The sequence below is a fragment of the Achroia grisella genome, unplaced genomic scaffold (assembly GCF_030625045.1).
Source record: "Achroia grisella isolate CSIRO2021 unplaced genomic scaffold, CSIRO_AGI_Agris_v1 utg241, whole genome shotgun sequence".
NCBI lineage: Eukaryota > Metazoa > Arthropoda > Insecta > Lepidoptera > Pyralidae > Achroia > Achroia grisella.
In genome coordinates, this window is record NW_026712734.1 from 2,854,051 (window position 1) to 2,871,103 (window position 17,053).

Below are 17,053 nucleotides of genomic sequence, written 5' to 3' on the forward strand. Positions count from 1 at the left end.
GCACTACACAAGATTGGACAATATAGCAATACATTGCAATATATTACAATAGTCTATTTTCATTATTGTGATAACAATTGTCGTATGTTGTACATATTCATATTATAAAATCATGACATTTTGTGCAATTTACTGTATGGAGAGTTATAACTCATCAAAAGGCAAATACTCTCACTGTTGCGACTCAATATATATATCCAAACATTCTGTATGTACACAAATATTAACTTATTTCCAAAAACTTTTATTCATATTCATAACACTAATAGTAAATTTAAAGACAAGCTTGTTGCTCAAGTATTGTTTAGAAAATTCAACAGGTTTCTTGTACAATCAATAATACAATCAAGAGCCAAGAACATTCATTTCTGGAGTTACCAAAAGCTTTTCTTTAGGTTAAAAGACAACTTCATAAATTATAAAACTGAACCATGTAAGAATAGTCTTACCTGTAATCTATCACTTTCTAACATGTCACATATTAATGTGGTGCTTATAAATTCCAACACTCACTTACTAAACATTGTCTCAAATGACAAATGTACATAGCTACAGGTACCTGCACAGGACCTTTAAGTACCTTTATTGATCAACAATGGCTGCTAAGGGCCATTCTAATGAATTTCAAGAGAAGCATCAAAGAAGTGAACCAATTGCTCAAACATATAATACATTCAATCTGAGCATACATATAATATATAATTCCAGCATAATATGACACCTTTGAGGAATTGGATATCATTTCTAGGTGCTTTTTCAACACATTAATAATCAATATCATATGATTATGATAACCTTGAGGATCCTAATAGATCTCAATTGGATTTTATACTAAATAATGATTAAATAAGGAACTATTAATAATAATAGTTTACAGTTATTCGGTTTTTTAACATTGGAGTTTACTACCAATTGTTAGCCATTGCTATATATATAAAATTCAAAACACAGCAAGAAATAAATATAATAATTGTACTATCAGAGTTAAGTACTATTTTCACTGAGAGCTTCACAGCTAATCATGAGATAGCATCTAAAATGTCTTTAATATCTAATATTATGAAATATAACATGTTATGTTGCTGGTATCAGTTTATGTCAACAATATACTGTGTCTATCTATATTAATATGCTTTATTAATTCATTAATAAACACATATCAAAGTATCAACCAATATAATATATATACATATGACAGTGTCTCAATTTGGGAATATAACTATGAATATAGAATTTAAATTTCAAATTGGGAATATAACTAGAATATATTGATGGTGATCAAGACATATACCTGGACTATGCCTGTGATTGTCATTTATCTGAAATGGGATCATCAAACATATATGTGTACCTATGTAAAGAAATAATAACAATTCTTCAATTCAATTCACGTAGAACAAACACACAAAACTGAACAGTAAGTTTGACTAATTTACTGTGAATTAGCAACAAACTCAGCAATACCATTACACTGTTTATATGTATAACATGGTATGTGTTCTCATGTTCAACCTGTATGTCAACATAGTTAATGTAACTGTTTCTAATCTGTTGATATCCTATCATACTCTATCATAGGCATTAATAACATAACAATAGTTACTCTGTATTTTAAACTAGTTAGATAGCCATGTTGTTCTATACTTAATGTATTCATAATACTTCTTTCTTAGGTATATTGTATACCTCAATATCGTGCTACATGTCATGTCATTACTCTCGCAAGTTATCGTACATACTAAATCTATTTAATATGTAGAAAGCAATTCATACAAAAGTTCAATAAAACAAGTGAGAAACTGCGTTTAATGGTATGCGTGTTATTAACGTAAATTCACTTACCACAACTTCTAGTCAGAATTACCTTACAGTCGAATTTGTAGGCGGGATTGGTACCGCTTCTGAACTTTTAAAATCACTAGTATCCTGACGACTTAGGCGTAATGCCGGTTAGTCAGGGAGAGAAACACCTCAATGCCTACAGTATTCACAATTATCTATCTCTTATTTGTTTTTATAATAATATCAACCCTTCGCTCCAAAACTCCCGCTGCCTCCGTTCAATCGTCCGTCATCCACTTGTCAATGTCACATAGATTACTTTGGCTCTGGCCTCTGACGTTCCGTTTCAGGTTACATGATTATTGACTTTACCATTTTTAATTAATGGTGCGTCACACGATAGTTAACACTATAGACATAAAACTCTAACACACATTTGTTCTCTATAACGTAAAATTTAAACGGTTTAGTACTTCTGCCTATTTGAGTTGCAATACTTGCAATACGATATCAGTTAGGTATTTTTTTTAATAAAACACTTTAAAACAGATAAATAAATTTCTAAATAGCAAGAAAAGTTAACTTACTTTTGTATTCCTCGCATGACGGCGGCAACGATATCACTAGGTATTTGTTGATAAATAATGGGCAACCATTTGTGCATCTATTTTAGGCAGATCATCCGATTGCCCTTTTTCGATTCCTACATCCATTTCATTATGAAAATGAAACAAAATACTGCACAAACTCGGCAACTCGCTACTAAGCGGAGCGGACCGTTGTAAAATGACGTCACATGTCACGTGACTATTAGCGGGACTCGAAATTTATCGTAAGTTTAAATGCCTATAAATTCAAAACTAGTAGGTATTTTTGACTAAAACAAAAACTAATATATTTGTATACATACAAGCTTTATTATACAAAACTTTCAACCGATTTGTCATACCTATGAACATTCTTCATTATGTTTTTGTATTACAGAGGTGGACAATAAAGGTAACGCGCCATGTAGGTTAATAGTAAAACAATTTAAAAATAGAGTCAGGCTAAGATCTACTGTCGACTAATTCTTTCTCACGTACCAGTGTTGCCTGTAACTTTACATAGTATAAAATGAAGTGGTTTCCGTTTTTTATTCGCTAAAGTCTTCTAAACTGCGCAACTTACTTTAATGCAGTTATTAGCAACAGATAGAGTGATTCAAGAGGAAGGTTTATATGTATAATATATGTATACCCATCCGAAGCCGGGTCGGGTAGCTTAGGTATATTATATAAATATTTTATTTGTTCTACGATATACGTATACTCAATGTATTCTTTGAGAATCAAAGCTATGTAATCTGTGATAATTGTCTATGTAAAGACTATAGTCTATGGATATTACTGGATACATCTGTGCCTTTATGGTTCTGTATTGCTTCTGTGTGCTTATCTTATATTCGGTCTTCTTTTATTTAATCTTTCTTTGTGTTTTTTACACGGCATAATACAACAAAGTATCCAAATTCTTTGTATTTAACAAGGAATTCTCATTTACACTTATTTTATTCGTTGTAAATGTTCGTTAATAACGTGACAAACACATTGCAATAGTGTAGGTTTGGTTACCAAAGTTACAAAAATGGCAGTGCTTGCTGCTGCTCAGTTGTTAGACGAGTTAATGGGACGGCACCGTAATACAAATCCAAATGATAAAGTCAAGAAGCCTAATTGGGAAGATCCAGAAGTAAATGCTTTTTCTATTATTTCCTCTATGAGCAAATTATTGAACTAACACTAACCTAGTGTTTTGGAATTGAGGGCTGTTTATATGTATATTAGCAAAACACATAAATTCAAAAAAAATATGTTTAATGTGTAATTGGGTTACTTTAGATACAATTCTGCAGAAATTGACTCATGTGTAGACGACGCACGACTATTTTGAACAAGCAGTACTTGAGATTCAGAGAATCTCAAGTACTACCGTTACCCGTTGTACCCAGCCAAAGCCTAAAGATTGTATATTAATTGCATGTTAAGTAAGCTATTGTGAAAGCATTTTTATATGGATTTTAATAAAGTTATGTATGCACTAATGGTTATACACTAAACATTGATATTAGTGGAGGACAATAGAATGAGCATGAGGTCAGTTTAGTTAGACATAGTTTAATATGAAAATGTCTCTAGCCGGGTGATTTTCAATGGTAACTTGTCAGGTCGACTTCCATGTGGTTCTCTGGAATCTGTTGTGTTGAATTCCTGGTGAATTTGCTATGAAGGGTTAAGTCACCTAAATTCATTCTTCTATTATCATCCTCCACTGGTAACCCCCTAGCATATACAGTTAGTATATGTGGGTGCATTATACCATTACCACCCATATAAAATTGTCTATGTTTTTCTTAATTCTTAATCTCTCTGATTAAACAATCCTGATTATAAGCATAATACAAATCACATCTAGATTTTAATGAAATTTAAGGATGATATAGATTGAAGAACCAATACAGACATAAACTAAAAGGAACAAGCGAAGTTAAAGAGTTTATAACCTCAGTGGTCTAGTGATTGTATGTCTGCATGCTACATTACTTCCGACCTTTGTGGGTTTGATTGTTTGCATGATCAATTCACTAGTATGATTGTTTATGTTGGTCTGGATGCTATGTATGCTCGTTTGCAATTTCTATCAGTTGCCTATTATATATCCCCATCAAAATGTCTGCTTAGTTTCGCACTAGATGACACTATGTGAATTGTCCAGGTTTATTATTATTATTAAACTAGTTAACTATAAACTATAGTTAGTAACATATTTGTTGTAATAATAATGTATTATTTTTGTCATTATAGTACTGCAAATACTACATGGTCAAGTTCTGTCCTCATGACTTATTTGTAAATACAAAAGCTGATCTTGGCATCTGTCCTAAAGTTCATGATGATGAAGTCAAAAATCTATTTGAGAAAACGGAGACAACATATAAGAAGGCTCAGTATGTGGAGGAGTTTCTACGATACTGTAGGCACATGATAAGTGAGGTTGAGAGTGAGTATAGTATATATTTTTCCTATTTATATAAAACAAACATATATGTAATATATTTTTTTCTTTGTAGGAAAAATACAAAAAGGCAAACAAAGGTTGGAATTAATGAATTCAAAACCTGAAGGTCCTCCAATGACTCAGGCGCAGACAGAAAAAAACCAAGAACAGGTATTCTTGTTTTTATTTAATTACATAAACCATTTTTATTATTGTTATAAAAATAAGATACATAAATTTCTAGCTATCTGTATTTATATCATTAAATCAATACTTTATACAACCTTTACCAAATGACCTGCGTTTGGTAAAGGTTTTATAAAGTAACATATCCAACAATCTTCTACTTGTAACTATTTGAATACTTGATCATACTTTCTCCATTTTGGTTCCATATTAATTTTGTTATATTAAGGTGTTTTTTGTTGAACTTAATTATTAATTGTTATTAGAAACATTTCCTCTATGTTCCTCATCTTGATATAAACATGTTATATTAAAATTTTAACTTATTTATATTTACTGTAGGTTTCACTGCTGTCAGACAAGATTGCATCTCTTATGCAAGAGGCAGAAGAGGCAGGTACTCGCGGCGACGTTGAACAAGCTCAGGGATTAATGAAACTGTGTGATAGACTGAAGGAGGAAAAAGAACAACTTTTGAAGCAGCAGGAAAACAGGTAATATTATACTTTTACAAAACATAGCCTTTCTAAAGTAAAGTTGATACTATAATAGAGAGTAGATATACAGAATCTACTCTTACTATTATTGTATCTATCTAGTTGTATGGGTATCTCTATCTCACCAATTTCAGCCACTCTGTTTTTGGTGAAACAGCTCCTTCTGCTCCTTCAATTTCCATTGAATTGACTGTTGAATATGTTTTTTGTAATATGAAATATGGAATAACTTAAGGACTAGCCAGAGAGAGGGAATGTTAAAAACATATTATTTTATGTTTTATTAGCCATTGGTCCATGACTGCGGAGTTGGCTGCTGCACAAGAGAAGCTAATGGAGGTATGCCCTGTCTGCGGTGCATTTCTGATTGTTGGAGATGCACAACAGAGGATTGATGATCATCTGTCGGGAAAACAACATGTTGGGTATGTGATTATATGTATTATTTATTTAAAATTTTGTAACTATATTCTCACCCTTTTTTTAAAGTGCCTTTTTATATGTCTGGGAATTTATTTATTTTAAAGAGTTAACACTTGATCCATGTTTACTTGTTATTAATTAATTATTTATTATAATTTGTTTATTTGTAATGGATAAAATAATACTCGGCTCATGTTCAAAACCTTTAATAAAACTGACTTAATGTGTAATTTTTAGATATTTCAAACTTCGTCAAGCATACGAGGAAATGAACGAGGCTCGTGAAAAAGAACAACAAGAAAAAGAGAGGAAACGCCGTGAGGAGAGGGAAAAAGAGCGTAGCACACGTGGAGGCGGTCTCGGATCGGACAGGCGCGACAGGGAGCGCATGGAGCGAGATCGTGAAAGGGACGGAGAGCGAGTGGAGAGGGGCAGGGATCGCAGTGAAAGAGGGGACCGCGATAAAGACCGGGAACGTCATAGGTAAATGGGACTTTACTATCTTGCTACAAAACCAATTTCATACTTGAGATAGTATGAAATTGGTTTTGTACTAATATGTAGCCAAATCGATAAACTTGGTAGAGAATTGCTGAAAATATTACTTAATTTACAAGCCAAAAAATAATAAAAATATTGCTAAAAATACAGACCGTATTGGGTTTAATTTTTGGCTTGTAAGTTTTAAAATTAAGATCTTTTTGAAATTGGTTGAAAGATAAAAAATAAAGATAAGAAAATATTAATATAAAAGGTATATTCACAAAAGTATTAGCCTTATACATTATACTTAATATTGTCTATTATCTATCATAAGGTCTGCTTTCATCACCATTCATATTTTTTTCCTATCATCCAGTTGTCTACACTTAGTAATTGTGTAGTAAATAGTAATTGAGAAGAACTGGCGAGAAATTCAACAAACTTTTTTTTTAATTCAGTTTATTTAGATGATATTATCAAATGTTCAACTATTGGCAGGCATAGTCGTTAAAGTAATCATTGACTAAGTAATAGGCTCGTCTCTATAAATATGGTTTAATACAAATTTATGTAATAAATTGTCAGGATTTATTATTGTTATTATTATATAAATATATTTCTAACGACAGATCAAGTCGCGAAGAGAAGAGTTCACGTCACGAGGAGCGAGATCGCGAGAGGGAACGCGATCGCGATAAGGACCGCGACCGGAAACATCGCAAGGACAGAAGTTAGTATTTTGTCTCAGACATCTCAGTTTTAAAAATAATCATCTTTATTTGTCTCAAATATTAAATTGGTTTTTTAATATTTAGTATATATCTGTATTAAATATATATATATTTTTAAATAAACAAAGATTGACATTTAGGTACTAGTAGTACTTATTAAAGGTTAAATAAATAGTGAATCCAAATTGAATACATTGTTACAATTAGTCCGATGCCGTATGCTTAATAAGATATTGTTTCAGAATCTTCCCACGAGCGGTCGCGCAGACGATCTCGCGACCGCCATTAGCAACTGACTGAGGTATCACAAAAGCGCCTGAAACCGGTAAGTATTAGTTTACATGACTATCCTGTACATTGCGAATAAATTCTTGAAAGCATAACACGACCTTCCACCATTTAACACCCCTCCCGACCCCTGCCACACCGATCTATTTATTTAACACTTTTTACTGTTATCCCAAATACCAACGCCTTTTCCAGTAAATATTGATACAATGAGAAGTAATAAAGTGAACATTGTTTTACAGCTTAATGTAGCATACCAAAATAAAACTTCGGTATATGGCAAACATAATGGGGAGTAATGTTGATCCCCATTGCACTCTCGATTCAGTAGTTGTCGTCACACCGACGGACTTGGCAGGTATTTGATTGGTATTTTGAATAGTTGCCACGCGCCGACAAGGGAAGACTTATTGGGCGATTGCTTTGCACATTTTATAACTTCCATGGTGTAAACATAGGAGTTTTAATGTGAGCGGCTTTGGTCACAGTAAGTTCTTCGACGAGCCCCCGACGTTTTTTGAGGTACTTAATTATTGTTTTCGTCGTCGAGTGTTGACAGTCGTCTGGTGCTGATCGCGTGTAAGCGATGTGTCAGGTATTTCTAGGTTACCTATAAAAATGTAGGCCATATATTTATATTTTCTAACTCTGCAAATTTATGTATATATTTTGTTATTGCCAAAACAAGAAAGTTAATACATATAAATGTGCCTGGGTTTTTAGTTTTCAATTAGTATAAAGATCAATTCAGTTATATTTATGTTCGGAATACCTCACCTATCTTTATGGAATGGAGGGGTTGATTGAACAAAGGGGTCATCTGAACACATTCCATTCTCGTTTAGATAAAACAAAGATAACATACATAACATTCAATACCTAATTTCCTATGATTGTTTTACTTTTATTGCGCTTGTATTTGAATGTATTTATGCCTATTCTATAATCAATATTTACCTTCACATAATGAATGCTGTGGTTATCTGTAATCGATTCTAATTGTGTAGTGTAATATTCCCTTGTAATATATGTCTATCTGTAGCCTCTTTGATTATACCCGAGAATATATTAGGCACACACTAATGGACGATGAAAGCAACTTATGCACTAGCTTTTACGTTTTGTTATTTTTAATTTTCCCAATGGAATGAAATATTTTGCTGGGATAAGTAGTTGCTCAAGGCTTTCTCCGGAGCAAAGTTTTGATATGAATGAAAAGAATATGACATGATATTATGAACTTGTGATATATTGCAATGAAATAATGTAAATTATTCCATTACTATTTATTAATTTATAGGTAAAATTTAAAGTATAAAATATTAGCAATCAATTTCTAAGATTAGTATTTATATGTATGTTACCTGATATTTGTTGAGTATGAACAAATTTTGATGAATTTTTTTCTTGAGAAATAGTGTTTAAAAATAGCATAATTATGAGAGATAAAATGTCAATATGTCTTCGTCTGTTCACATAAAGACCTCTATAAGATATAGTTGCCGAAATAGATTATACTTTTAATAATTAAATAAACATTACACAGATTACACGTCACTGTTATCGTTATTTAAACATAAAAAGCGTTTATCAGAATGACGAAATCGATTTTCTTAGCAATATTTTGTAATGATTTTATAATAGCATTATATATATTATATATTTTTAGCAGTAGCTTATATCACGAATTTAGAAAATGCCACAGATATTTTTTTTGCTTCAAAAGGTAACTTAAGCAATTCCATTAATATTTTTAACGAAAACAGAGTCTACATCTGTAGTCCCAGGCACACAATTATCTACTAGTCACTGTTTATAACTGTCTACAAAACAAATATTTAAAGTATAAAAATTTGAACGTCCGCGTATTATACTGTATCATAGATTATTTCCACAAAAATATGGAATAATAATAACCATGCATAATTCACACACCACTGCATATTTTCCTAAGCCAACCAGAGCTTGTGTTGATAGCAATATTAAAATACATTTTATTGTAAATATGTACATGCATAATATACATAGTAAATACCCAGATCGATACAAACAGTCATACTCATGAATATAAATGTTTGCATCGCGCTAGAAAGCGAACCCGCGACTGTCGGAAGTAAGATGGTGTGCTAAATCGCTAGATCACCGTCGTCATATAATAATGCAGCTTCACAATGTGCATAAATCTGATATACAAAGGACTTAGCCGCTATTCTGTTCAATGTTAGTCAGCCAAGTTTTGTTTATCATTACATTGTCATCGCATACTATGCCATGATTTGGAGATGTGAGGGGAGCACATACCGTTTGCTCCCAGTATCACGATAATGGATGCTGTTATCACATCATCTACCGTGTACTTCCAGGTACCAATCTTTGTAATGCATGGCACCAAGTTTCCTCGTAATTACATTTCACAAAATAATACTGTTTCAAAATTATATAACAATAAAATGATTATATTAGAAACTTGATGCCATTTTCTAAATTAACAAATTACCCTGCAAACCCGTTTGGAATGGAACAATCAATGATTTGTTATTAAAGTGTTATACTTAACATGTGTATAAGAGACCCAATTTGGTTTAAAGAGTCACTAAGATTTTGTTAGTTTATGACCGCCATATTTGTAATGATGACTATTCATTCAGTCAATATTACTCCCACAATAATTTAGTGGAATTTAACGACATCTCATTCATTAAAATCCACCAATGTTACCCAAAAAATCCGAACATTCATACTTACACAGAAAAAACATTTTAGTTTTTTTACAGTGGGGTCTATATATTTCAAATTCTTTTACCTGTCACTTAAAAATGTAATAATGTACTCAAATTAGTAAATACACTGTAAATAATTTTGTTTATTTCATGTTAGTCATTGATTGCAGTCCATTCTAAGTATTTTGCAGCACAAACGCTCCTTACTAGCTTGCTCGATGGACTTTTCAGTTGGCAATCCGTTGAAGAACCCCGGCCTGCGCTGCTACAATGAGGTACTTATCAAATTAAGACACTGAAGACGGCAAAATAATCGACTCTGCATCCACGGTCTCGAGGTGACATAGAATAGTCACATATATCTAATGCATACATAAGATAATGATTGTTAGCTAATGATTCCAAAATATACGTTAGTTAAATGCATGTAGTCCTATTAGGACTTTATTTCCATTTAGACAATTAATGTTTGTAATGTGTAACTACCTCTAAGACTTCGATCCCTAGGGAGGTCACTTATTGTATACCAGTTCCCACTATGGAGACATTCAGGTATTTATCAAATTATTTTTATTTAATTTAATTGCAATGTTAATATGATTTATTTTGTCACGTATTCAAAGTGTGAATTCGATAGGAAATAATTTCAAAAAATAAAAATATAATATAAAATGTTGTTTTATTTAAGAAATGTAAACATAGTGCAAGATGAGGATACTCGATTAGTCAATAGAATGTAACGTAACTGAAAAAGTCAACTGAGAAAAGAAACGACAGAAATCTAGGAATATTTTCCCTATCTCTCTTTTACCAAGAAAATAATTATGAAGACTTTATAAGAGTTGTCGCTGAGACTCAGTTACTCTACTCCAACATTCAGCCGCCAAGCAGCTTGTTTTGTAATACCCATACTTTTTTTTATCGATCGAAATTTGCGTGTCACTCTTTTAAATAAATATTATAACTTTACATTTTTAAGTTGAAATGTGTGAATATAAACTAGCAATAATTCATTAGAATACACAATCAACTGCTTAAAATCAGTTGTAGTTATTAGAGCAGACCAGTCACTACAAGCAGCACTCGTTCACAAGCATGACGGCTTTGTAACCTGGGTTCTGGGTGAAAGGCGAAACAAGGAAATTAAATAACACTATAAGTTACATGACATTTTAGTCCTTTGGAATGACAACCCATGAGCAGTATCACAAGCGTCACAACGTGATGCTCGTAGTTGCTGTTCTGAACGACGAACACTACTTACCATGGCTGGACCGTCTGCTTGTCATTCAAAGTACATAACTATATAAATATATGAATAAAAATACAGGTTTTAACGCAATGTAGGCTTTTATAAATAGGTGAATGCAATCATAAATCAGTCATAATTAACGGCCTCAGTGGTCTAGCGGTTTAGAACACTGCCTTACTTCCGATGGTCGCGGGTTCGATTCCTCGCACTGCACAAACATTTGCATTCATGAGTATGATTGTTTGTATTGATCTGGGTGTTTTCCATTTATAATATGTATGTATTTACGAAAATAAAAATCTATGTGCTTGTATCAGTTATCTAGTACCCATAACACAGACTTTACCTACTTTAACATGGGTCTGGATAGCGCTGTGTGAATTGTTCTGAGATTATTATTATAATTTTCCACCCTGCGTATAATATGTGTAGGTAGATACAACATGAAGGTAAAGCTGAGGAGATCAATCTCCGCTAAAGAGTCCCATTCCAAAGCATTACATCTTTATATTACACACCTGTGTCACCTTGATACCTTTGTTGCCGCGGAATGTACTTCATTTGTTACATTCTACTGTACAACGAAAGCCCTTTGAACCGGCAAAAACAACGAATAAACATGAAAAAACACATTGCGGGAACGTGCGAGAAACTTTGGACCGATGTTTGTTCCTGCGACAAAGGTTTTCCTTATTTACTTTTGCCGTTTCTTTACCCGGCGTATTGTTCAATTGAGCCGAAATTCGATAAGCTTGAGCTCGATTCGAATCTTGGTATTTTGGGTAAGTATAGCTGGGATCCTATGGGTCAGTTCAGATATAAAAATATTTTATTGTAGTATTTTTTTTCGAAACATCTTGCCTTGGTTTCGACTCTAAAGGTTGCGATTTATAATATGTGCGTCACAAACCAAAACTTTGTATAAATTCAATCTCTTGACTAACATTTCGGTGATGTAAACACTGATAACAATCTAAATTAATCTGCTGCTGCGGTAGGCTCGTTTATTGCCACGTTGCGTTCTATATACCAGATGAAATGTGGGCATATTGAATGTTATGGCTAACGCTGAAAGTTGACAATGCCTCTGACTTTTTTTTTTTTTTTTTTTCACGTCAGGAAAATCCATCATGGAGAACCATTCCCTTAGGGAAGAATGGATACTGCCGGACTCCTACCTGCTAAAAACCTGACGACTGTTCCTCCTCGACATAATCGCCGTGGCCATGGGATACGCAAAGCATTCACCAAGACCACCGGCATGGTTCCCATCGAAGGGACCTCCATCTAGGCGTGCAGGGAACAGTCTCTGCACGCCACCTCCAGACCCTAAAACCTCCCCGGCGGGGGCGAGGTACTCCCTCTCGCCTCCCCAAGGTTGTCATCGGACCGGAATGACATTGAGGACCCTGTGCATTCCGAGTCCATGTCCGCCACGTGCAGTTCGAGGGCCTCGAGATAGTTGACGGCCCCGTACTTCCTCATCAGCTTCCTCTGGTACTTTTCCTCATCGCTGTTCGTGTCCCCCCCAGAGTACGTGGGACGGCCCACCCCCGGCAAATCCGGTGCGGTGGGGGAGGATTCTCCGGCCGCAGAGCGACCGGTACCTCCCTGGGGTAATATACTTTTCCGTTCAGCCATGAGTTGTATTGTTCCTTTTAACGGGTGTGGTCCCGACCTCCTGCCACCAACGACGAAGAAAGAAAAAAGAAGAACAACCAAAAAGACAGCAAAGACAAAAGACAGAAAAAGACAGACAAACAACCAAAGACAAATAAAAACCAAAATAAATTAAAACAAATAAAAAGAAGACAAAACAAACGAAAACAAAATAAGAAGAAACAACCAAAAAATAAAAACGAAGAGAAAGTTGGGGGGGTTCGCCGGCTCCGGCAGCCTCGACCTTGTCGAGGCATGGGAAACCGCGAACACGCCCAACCTGCCGGGCTACTGGCCGACATAGTAGCCGTATCCCGAAGGAACGACTACTATCCCGCCCGGGGCGTACCAGAACCAAACCATTGCTCGGCCACCGTTCCCCGCGGACGTATCCACGAGGATGGGGAAGCCTCCCAATGGCAGGCCCATACTAGGAGGTTGCCCGACCCACGCCCCGACAATGCCTCTGACTACCCCAGCTAGCACAACAGTCGTGAAGCTAAATTAATATTATCTTCTATTGTGTATATATTTTCCCTTAGACTATAACTATTCTACCTGACTGATTAAAAGTAAGTAAGTAGACCCTTACATATACATTTGGAGGGCGTAACACTCGTTTGGTAAAATTTGGACGTCTGGTGGCGACTATTCTCAGGGGATATACCCTTGAGAACCGAGTCATGACTATGTAGATCCCATGTCATATTTGGCATATAACTAGACCTATTGTACGGTTGTATCTCATGGGAATCAAGGTTGGGTCGTAAATATTTTACTCACAAAACCTTAACCTTAACAGAGGTTTGTAATTTAATATTTTTGGTACAGATTGGATTGTTTTGCAATTTATATGTACCTACCTAGTACCCGTAGTTAACACTCGGTTGTGTCAATTACCTAATAATTTTCATAGATATAATATATTGACAAATATAAATGTCTGTTATGTGCGGATTATTCCGCTTTCCAAGTTTTATACGATATAGAACCGAATGAAATATATCTAACTAGTATGGTAATCGATTATTGTATATTTTTCCAAACAAAATGACGTCCAACTGAGGATAAGTGGGAACCGTGACCTACATATATACAAGAACAACCACATCATCATTTAGGGACTATAGTGCCTTTCAAAAGTGGCCGTTTTGAAGGACTATGATGTTGATGAAGCACCATGTAACACGGCTTGGCAGCTGAAATAGATGAGACAGGCCGCTAATGCTTATGTGTCGTAATCATACTAATTCTATGTCAGTATTGCACTTAATTATATAATAAAATGATTAAGAACTGAATAGTTGACAATTACTCTGACTATACCAACAGGGATAACAGTCGTGATGGTATGTATTAACAAGTATTGTGTAAATCCAGCATAACATACATACAACAGTCTGTCAAGTCTTAGTGTCACTGTCAGATGGATATGTCATCTTGCCGTTGACGTTTTGCTTCCACAGTCTTGTTTGTTATTTTGTAAACAAAGACTCAGTATAATAATCATAGTCTCTAGTTTTAAAAACCAGTACAGAAATTTTAGTATATTTGAATTGAAATATTGCACTTCTACTACTTCATTATATTGCTTTTGTAAGTAATAAGTCTTGTAAAGTGAACTCTTTATTCTTAGAGGTTATTTTTTATTTAACTAATAATTGTTAACAATGCCGCCCGAAACTGAAACTGAGGATGAAACGAAAATGAAAGAGCAAAAAGCTAGAGCCGAGCTAAGAGAAGACTTTCTGAGGACATTGCACGAGTTATCTGGTAAGATTCTTGAACATTCGGTAGCCATAAAGTGATCTGATCCAATGTTATAACCTGCAATATGAACTTAAGGAATAAATAGCTCTCACACGTATTTGTTCACATATGTCACATTTGAAATAGCACTAGTCGGGTATAATAGGATAACAATAAAGGCAGGCTGGTTAGCATAGAGGTCAGAAACTGATATGTTAAGTTGCTAGTAGTGGGTCTATTAGTACTACAAAAAATCTCCCCCAGCTTTAAATAATTACTATTATATACATATTTAAAGCAACTACAATTGTGAGTAATTTACAGGTGATACAAAAGAGATTGAATATTCTAATCTCTCCTAGTCATACAGTTATAGACATACCATAGGTGCCTGTAATGTACCTTCCAACTGATCTTAAAAAAACACATCGGTGGAGGGCTAAATATTGCTTATGTTAATCATTTATATATATATATATAAATGTACATCACTGAATATTACAGCATACATGCAAGTTAAGTTTTGGTTAGTGTTAGCCTAATTATCTTTAGTCTTATCACTTATAAAGTTAATTACTATTACCGATTGAAATTAAATGATAGCAACAGATTTAATTTTGCCACAATATGGCAGTGTTTGTTATATGAGAGGCAAGGCAATATTATGCTAAAACTTTACAATCTTGTAACATAAGTGAGACTACTGGCTTATTATATATACCTTCTTATAAATTTTCTTTATTTTTAGGTGAATCCTGCAATATACTGACATATGAACAATCAACTCTCCATGCAACATTTTCAGCTTGGAGACCAGATGGCTCCGACATTTTTGTGCACAATATGCAGACTCCAGCTGGAATTAATATGCCATCAGCATTAATAAGGACCCCAGATATATTAGCAATACAATTTGACAGATTAAAGACCTAGTAATCACTTTTGTGAAAATATCACTTTAATATATAATATACTTTCAATGATATTAAATATGTATATTTCAAGTGTTAGAAATATATTACTCGCCTGCACTAACAAGGCACCAATGGGGAATGATAAAATGATCATGAGGTTAGATCAGTTAGCCCAACATGACAAATTCAGGAACTTATCACAATGGTTTCCAGGTGGAACCGCAAATAGAGGTCAACCTGACATAGTACATTGCTAGCAATGTGATCATTTACTAACAGTCCCCTTCCCCCTTGGGCGTTGTAGTTGCTTATAGGCCGCAGTTATCAGGCGCCTACTAGTATTATTTTGATCAGTCTTCATTATTACATAGTATAAAACAAAGTTGATATGGCTCTCTGTCATTATGTATGCTTAAATAATTAAAACTATGCAACGGATTTTGGATCTGATTTTTTTAATAGATAGATTGATGCAAGAGGAAGTTTTATATATACCTATATAATACATGTACACCTTTGCGAAGCCGGGGCGAGTAGCTAGTATGTTATATAAGAATTATAAATTATTAAATATGAATAAAGAACAATACTTACAAATATGCATACTAATTCTTAAAAATCTAATTTACTATTAGATACCTATATCAAATACACAGTATTCTGTATATAGCGAGGACACAATCTTACATTCGTAATCCCATTATAGATATTCACGCACGGGAATCGGGAATTTTGTAGAGGATCCTGATTTAGCCGACGTGTGCGATCGTTTTCTCTAATTGAATTTTTTCTGCTCAATCAATTCACCCGCGAGAAAAAGTAGGAAACTTGCGGATTGGTGCCTTGGGATGAAGCTTTATAAATGGGAGCAATCTGTTGTGTGTAATTAAGGGTTTTGTTAAAGCGGAAATAATTATTATTGTCGGAAATAAATATTTTTTGTTCCAAATTGTGAGGTTATTTAATGGAAACAGCTAACTGTTACTTGTATATAGGAGATATATTGGATACGTTGGATGTATTTAGGCATCCTATCTACCACTATATCTGACTGTGTGTACCTACTGTCGTGAAGCAGTCATCAACTAAGTACTCAGTTGAAATTTCTGTGTCTAGAATTATGAAACACTGCACTAAAAGAGGATGTTGCAAAATATCCATGAGAATGGGAAATACGCGAGTTTCTTGTTCAATGAAATCGTATAACTTTAACAGTACAAGTACAAATGCATAAAATTAATATACAATGTTCTAACATTTTCATCGTTTTGGAAATGATTTGTGGTCACGAATGTGCGAGCTCACGAACCAGTGACCCCCGCCTGCTATTTAT

General features: G+C 34.1%; 2 protein-coding genes across 4 annotated transcripts; both read left to right on the forward strand.

Moving 5' to 3' along the window:
• Positions 1-3,189: 3,189 nt before the first annotated feature.
• On the forward strand, positions 3,190-10,818 carry LOC131842485 (luc7-like protein 3). 3 transcript variants are annotated; one of them, XM_059191023.1, is made up of 9 exons: positions 3,190-3,513; positions 4,626-4,821; positions 4,892-4,989; positions 5,347-5,498; positions 5,789-5,926; positions 6,162-6,407; positions 7,037-7,137; positions 7,381-7,463; positions 7,669-10,818. In XM_059191023.1, the coding sequence occupies exons 1-8, from the start codon at positions 3,409-3,411 to the stop codon at positions 7,425-7,427; spliced, it is 1,083 nt and encodes a 360-aa protein (XP_059047006.1). In that variant the 5' UTR covers positions 3,190-3,408; the 3' UTR covers positions 7,428-7,463; positions 7,669-10,818. The 3 variants fall into 3 exon arrangements, with proteins under 3 accessions (XP_059047006.1, XP_059047005.1, XP_059047004.1); XM_059191022.1 differs by having other exon boundaries at positions 10,378-10,818; XM_059191021.1 differs by having other exon boundaries at positions 7,381-10,818.
• Positions 10,819-14,514: 3,696 nt separating this feature from the next.
• Positions 14,515-16,618, forward strand: LOC131842596 (uncharacterized). The gene is made up of 2 exons (XM_059191173.1): positions 14,515-14,830; positions 15,555-16,618. Exons 1-2 carry the CDS (start codon positions 14,728-14,730, stop codon positions 15,737-15,739), a joined length of 288 nt encoding a protein of 95 aa, XP_059047156.1. The 5' UTR covers positions 14,515-14,727; the 3' UTR covers positions 15,740-16,618.
• Positions 16,619-17,053: the final 435 nt, after the last annotated feature.

Coding starts and splice junctions, on each gene's coding strand:
- LOC131842485 (XM_059191021.1), top strand. CDS start 3,409: ATGGCAGTGCTTGCTGCTGCTCAGTTGTTAGACGAGTTAATGGGACGG. Junction 3,514..4,625: donor CTAATTGGGAAGATCCAGAA/GTAAATGCTTTT, acceptor TTGTCATTATAG/TACTGCAAATACTACATGGT. Junction 4,822..4,891: donor CATGATAAGTGAGGTTGAGA/GTGAGTATAGTA, acceptor TTTTCTTTGTAG/GAAAAATACAAAAAGGCAAA.
- LOC131842596 (XM_059191173.1), top strand. CDS start 14,728: ATGCCGCCCGAAACTGAAACTGAGGATGAAACGAAAATGAAAGAGCAA. Junction 14,831..15,554: donor GACATTGCACGAGTTATCTG/GTAAGATTCTTG, acceptor CTTTATTTTTAG/GTGAATCCTGCAATATACTG.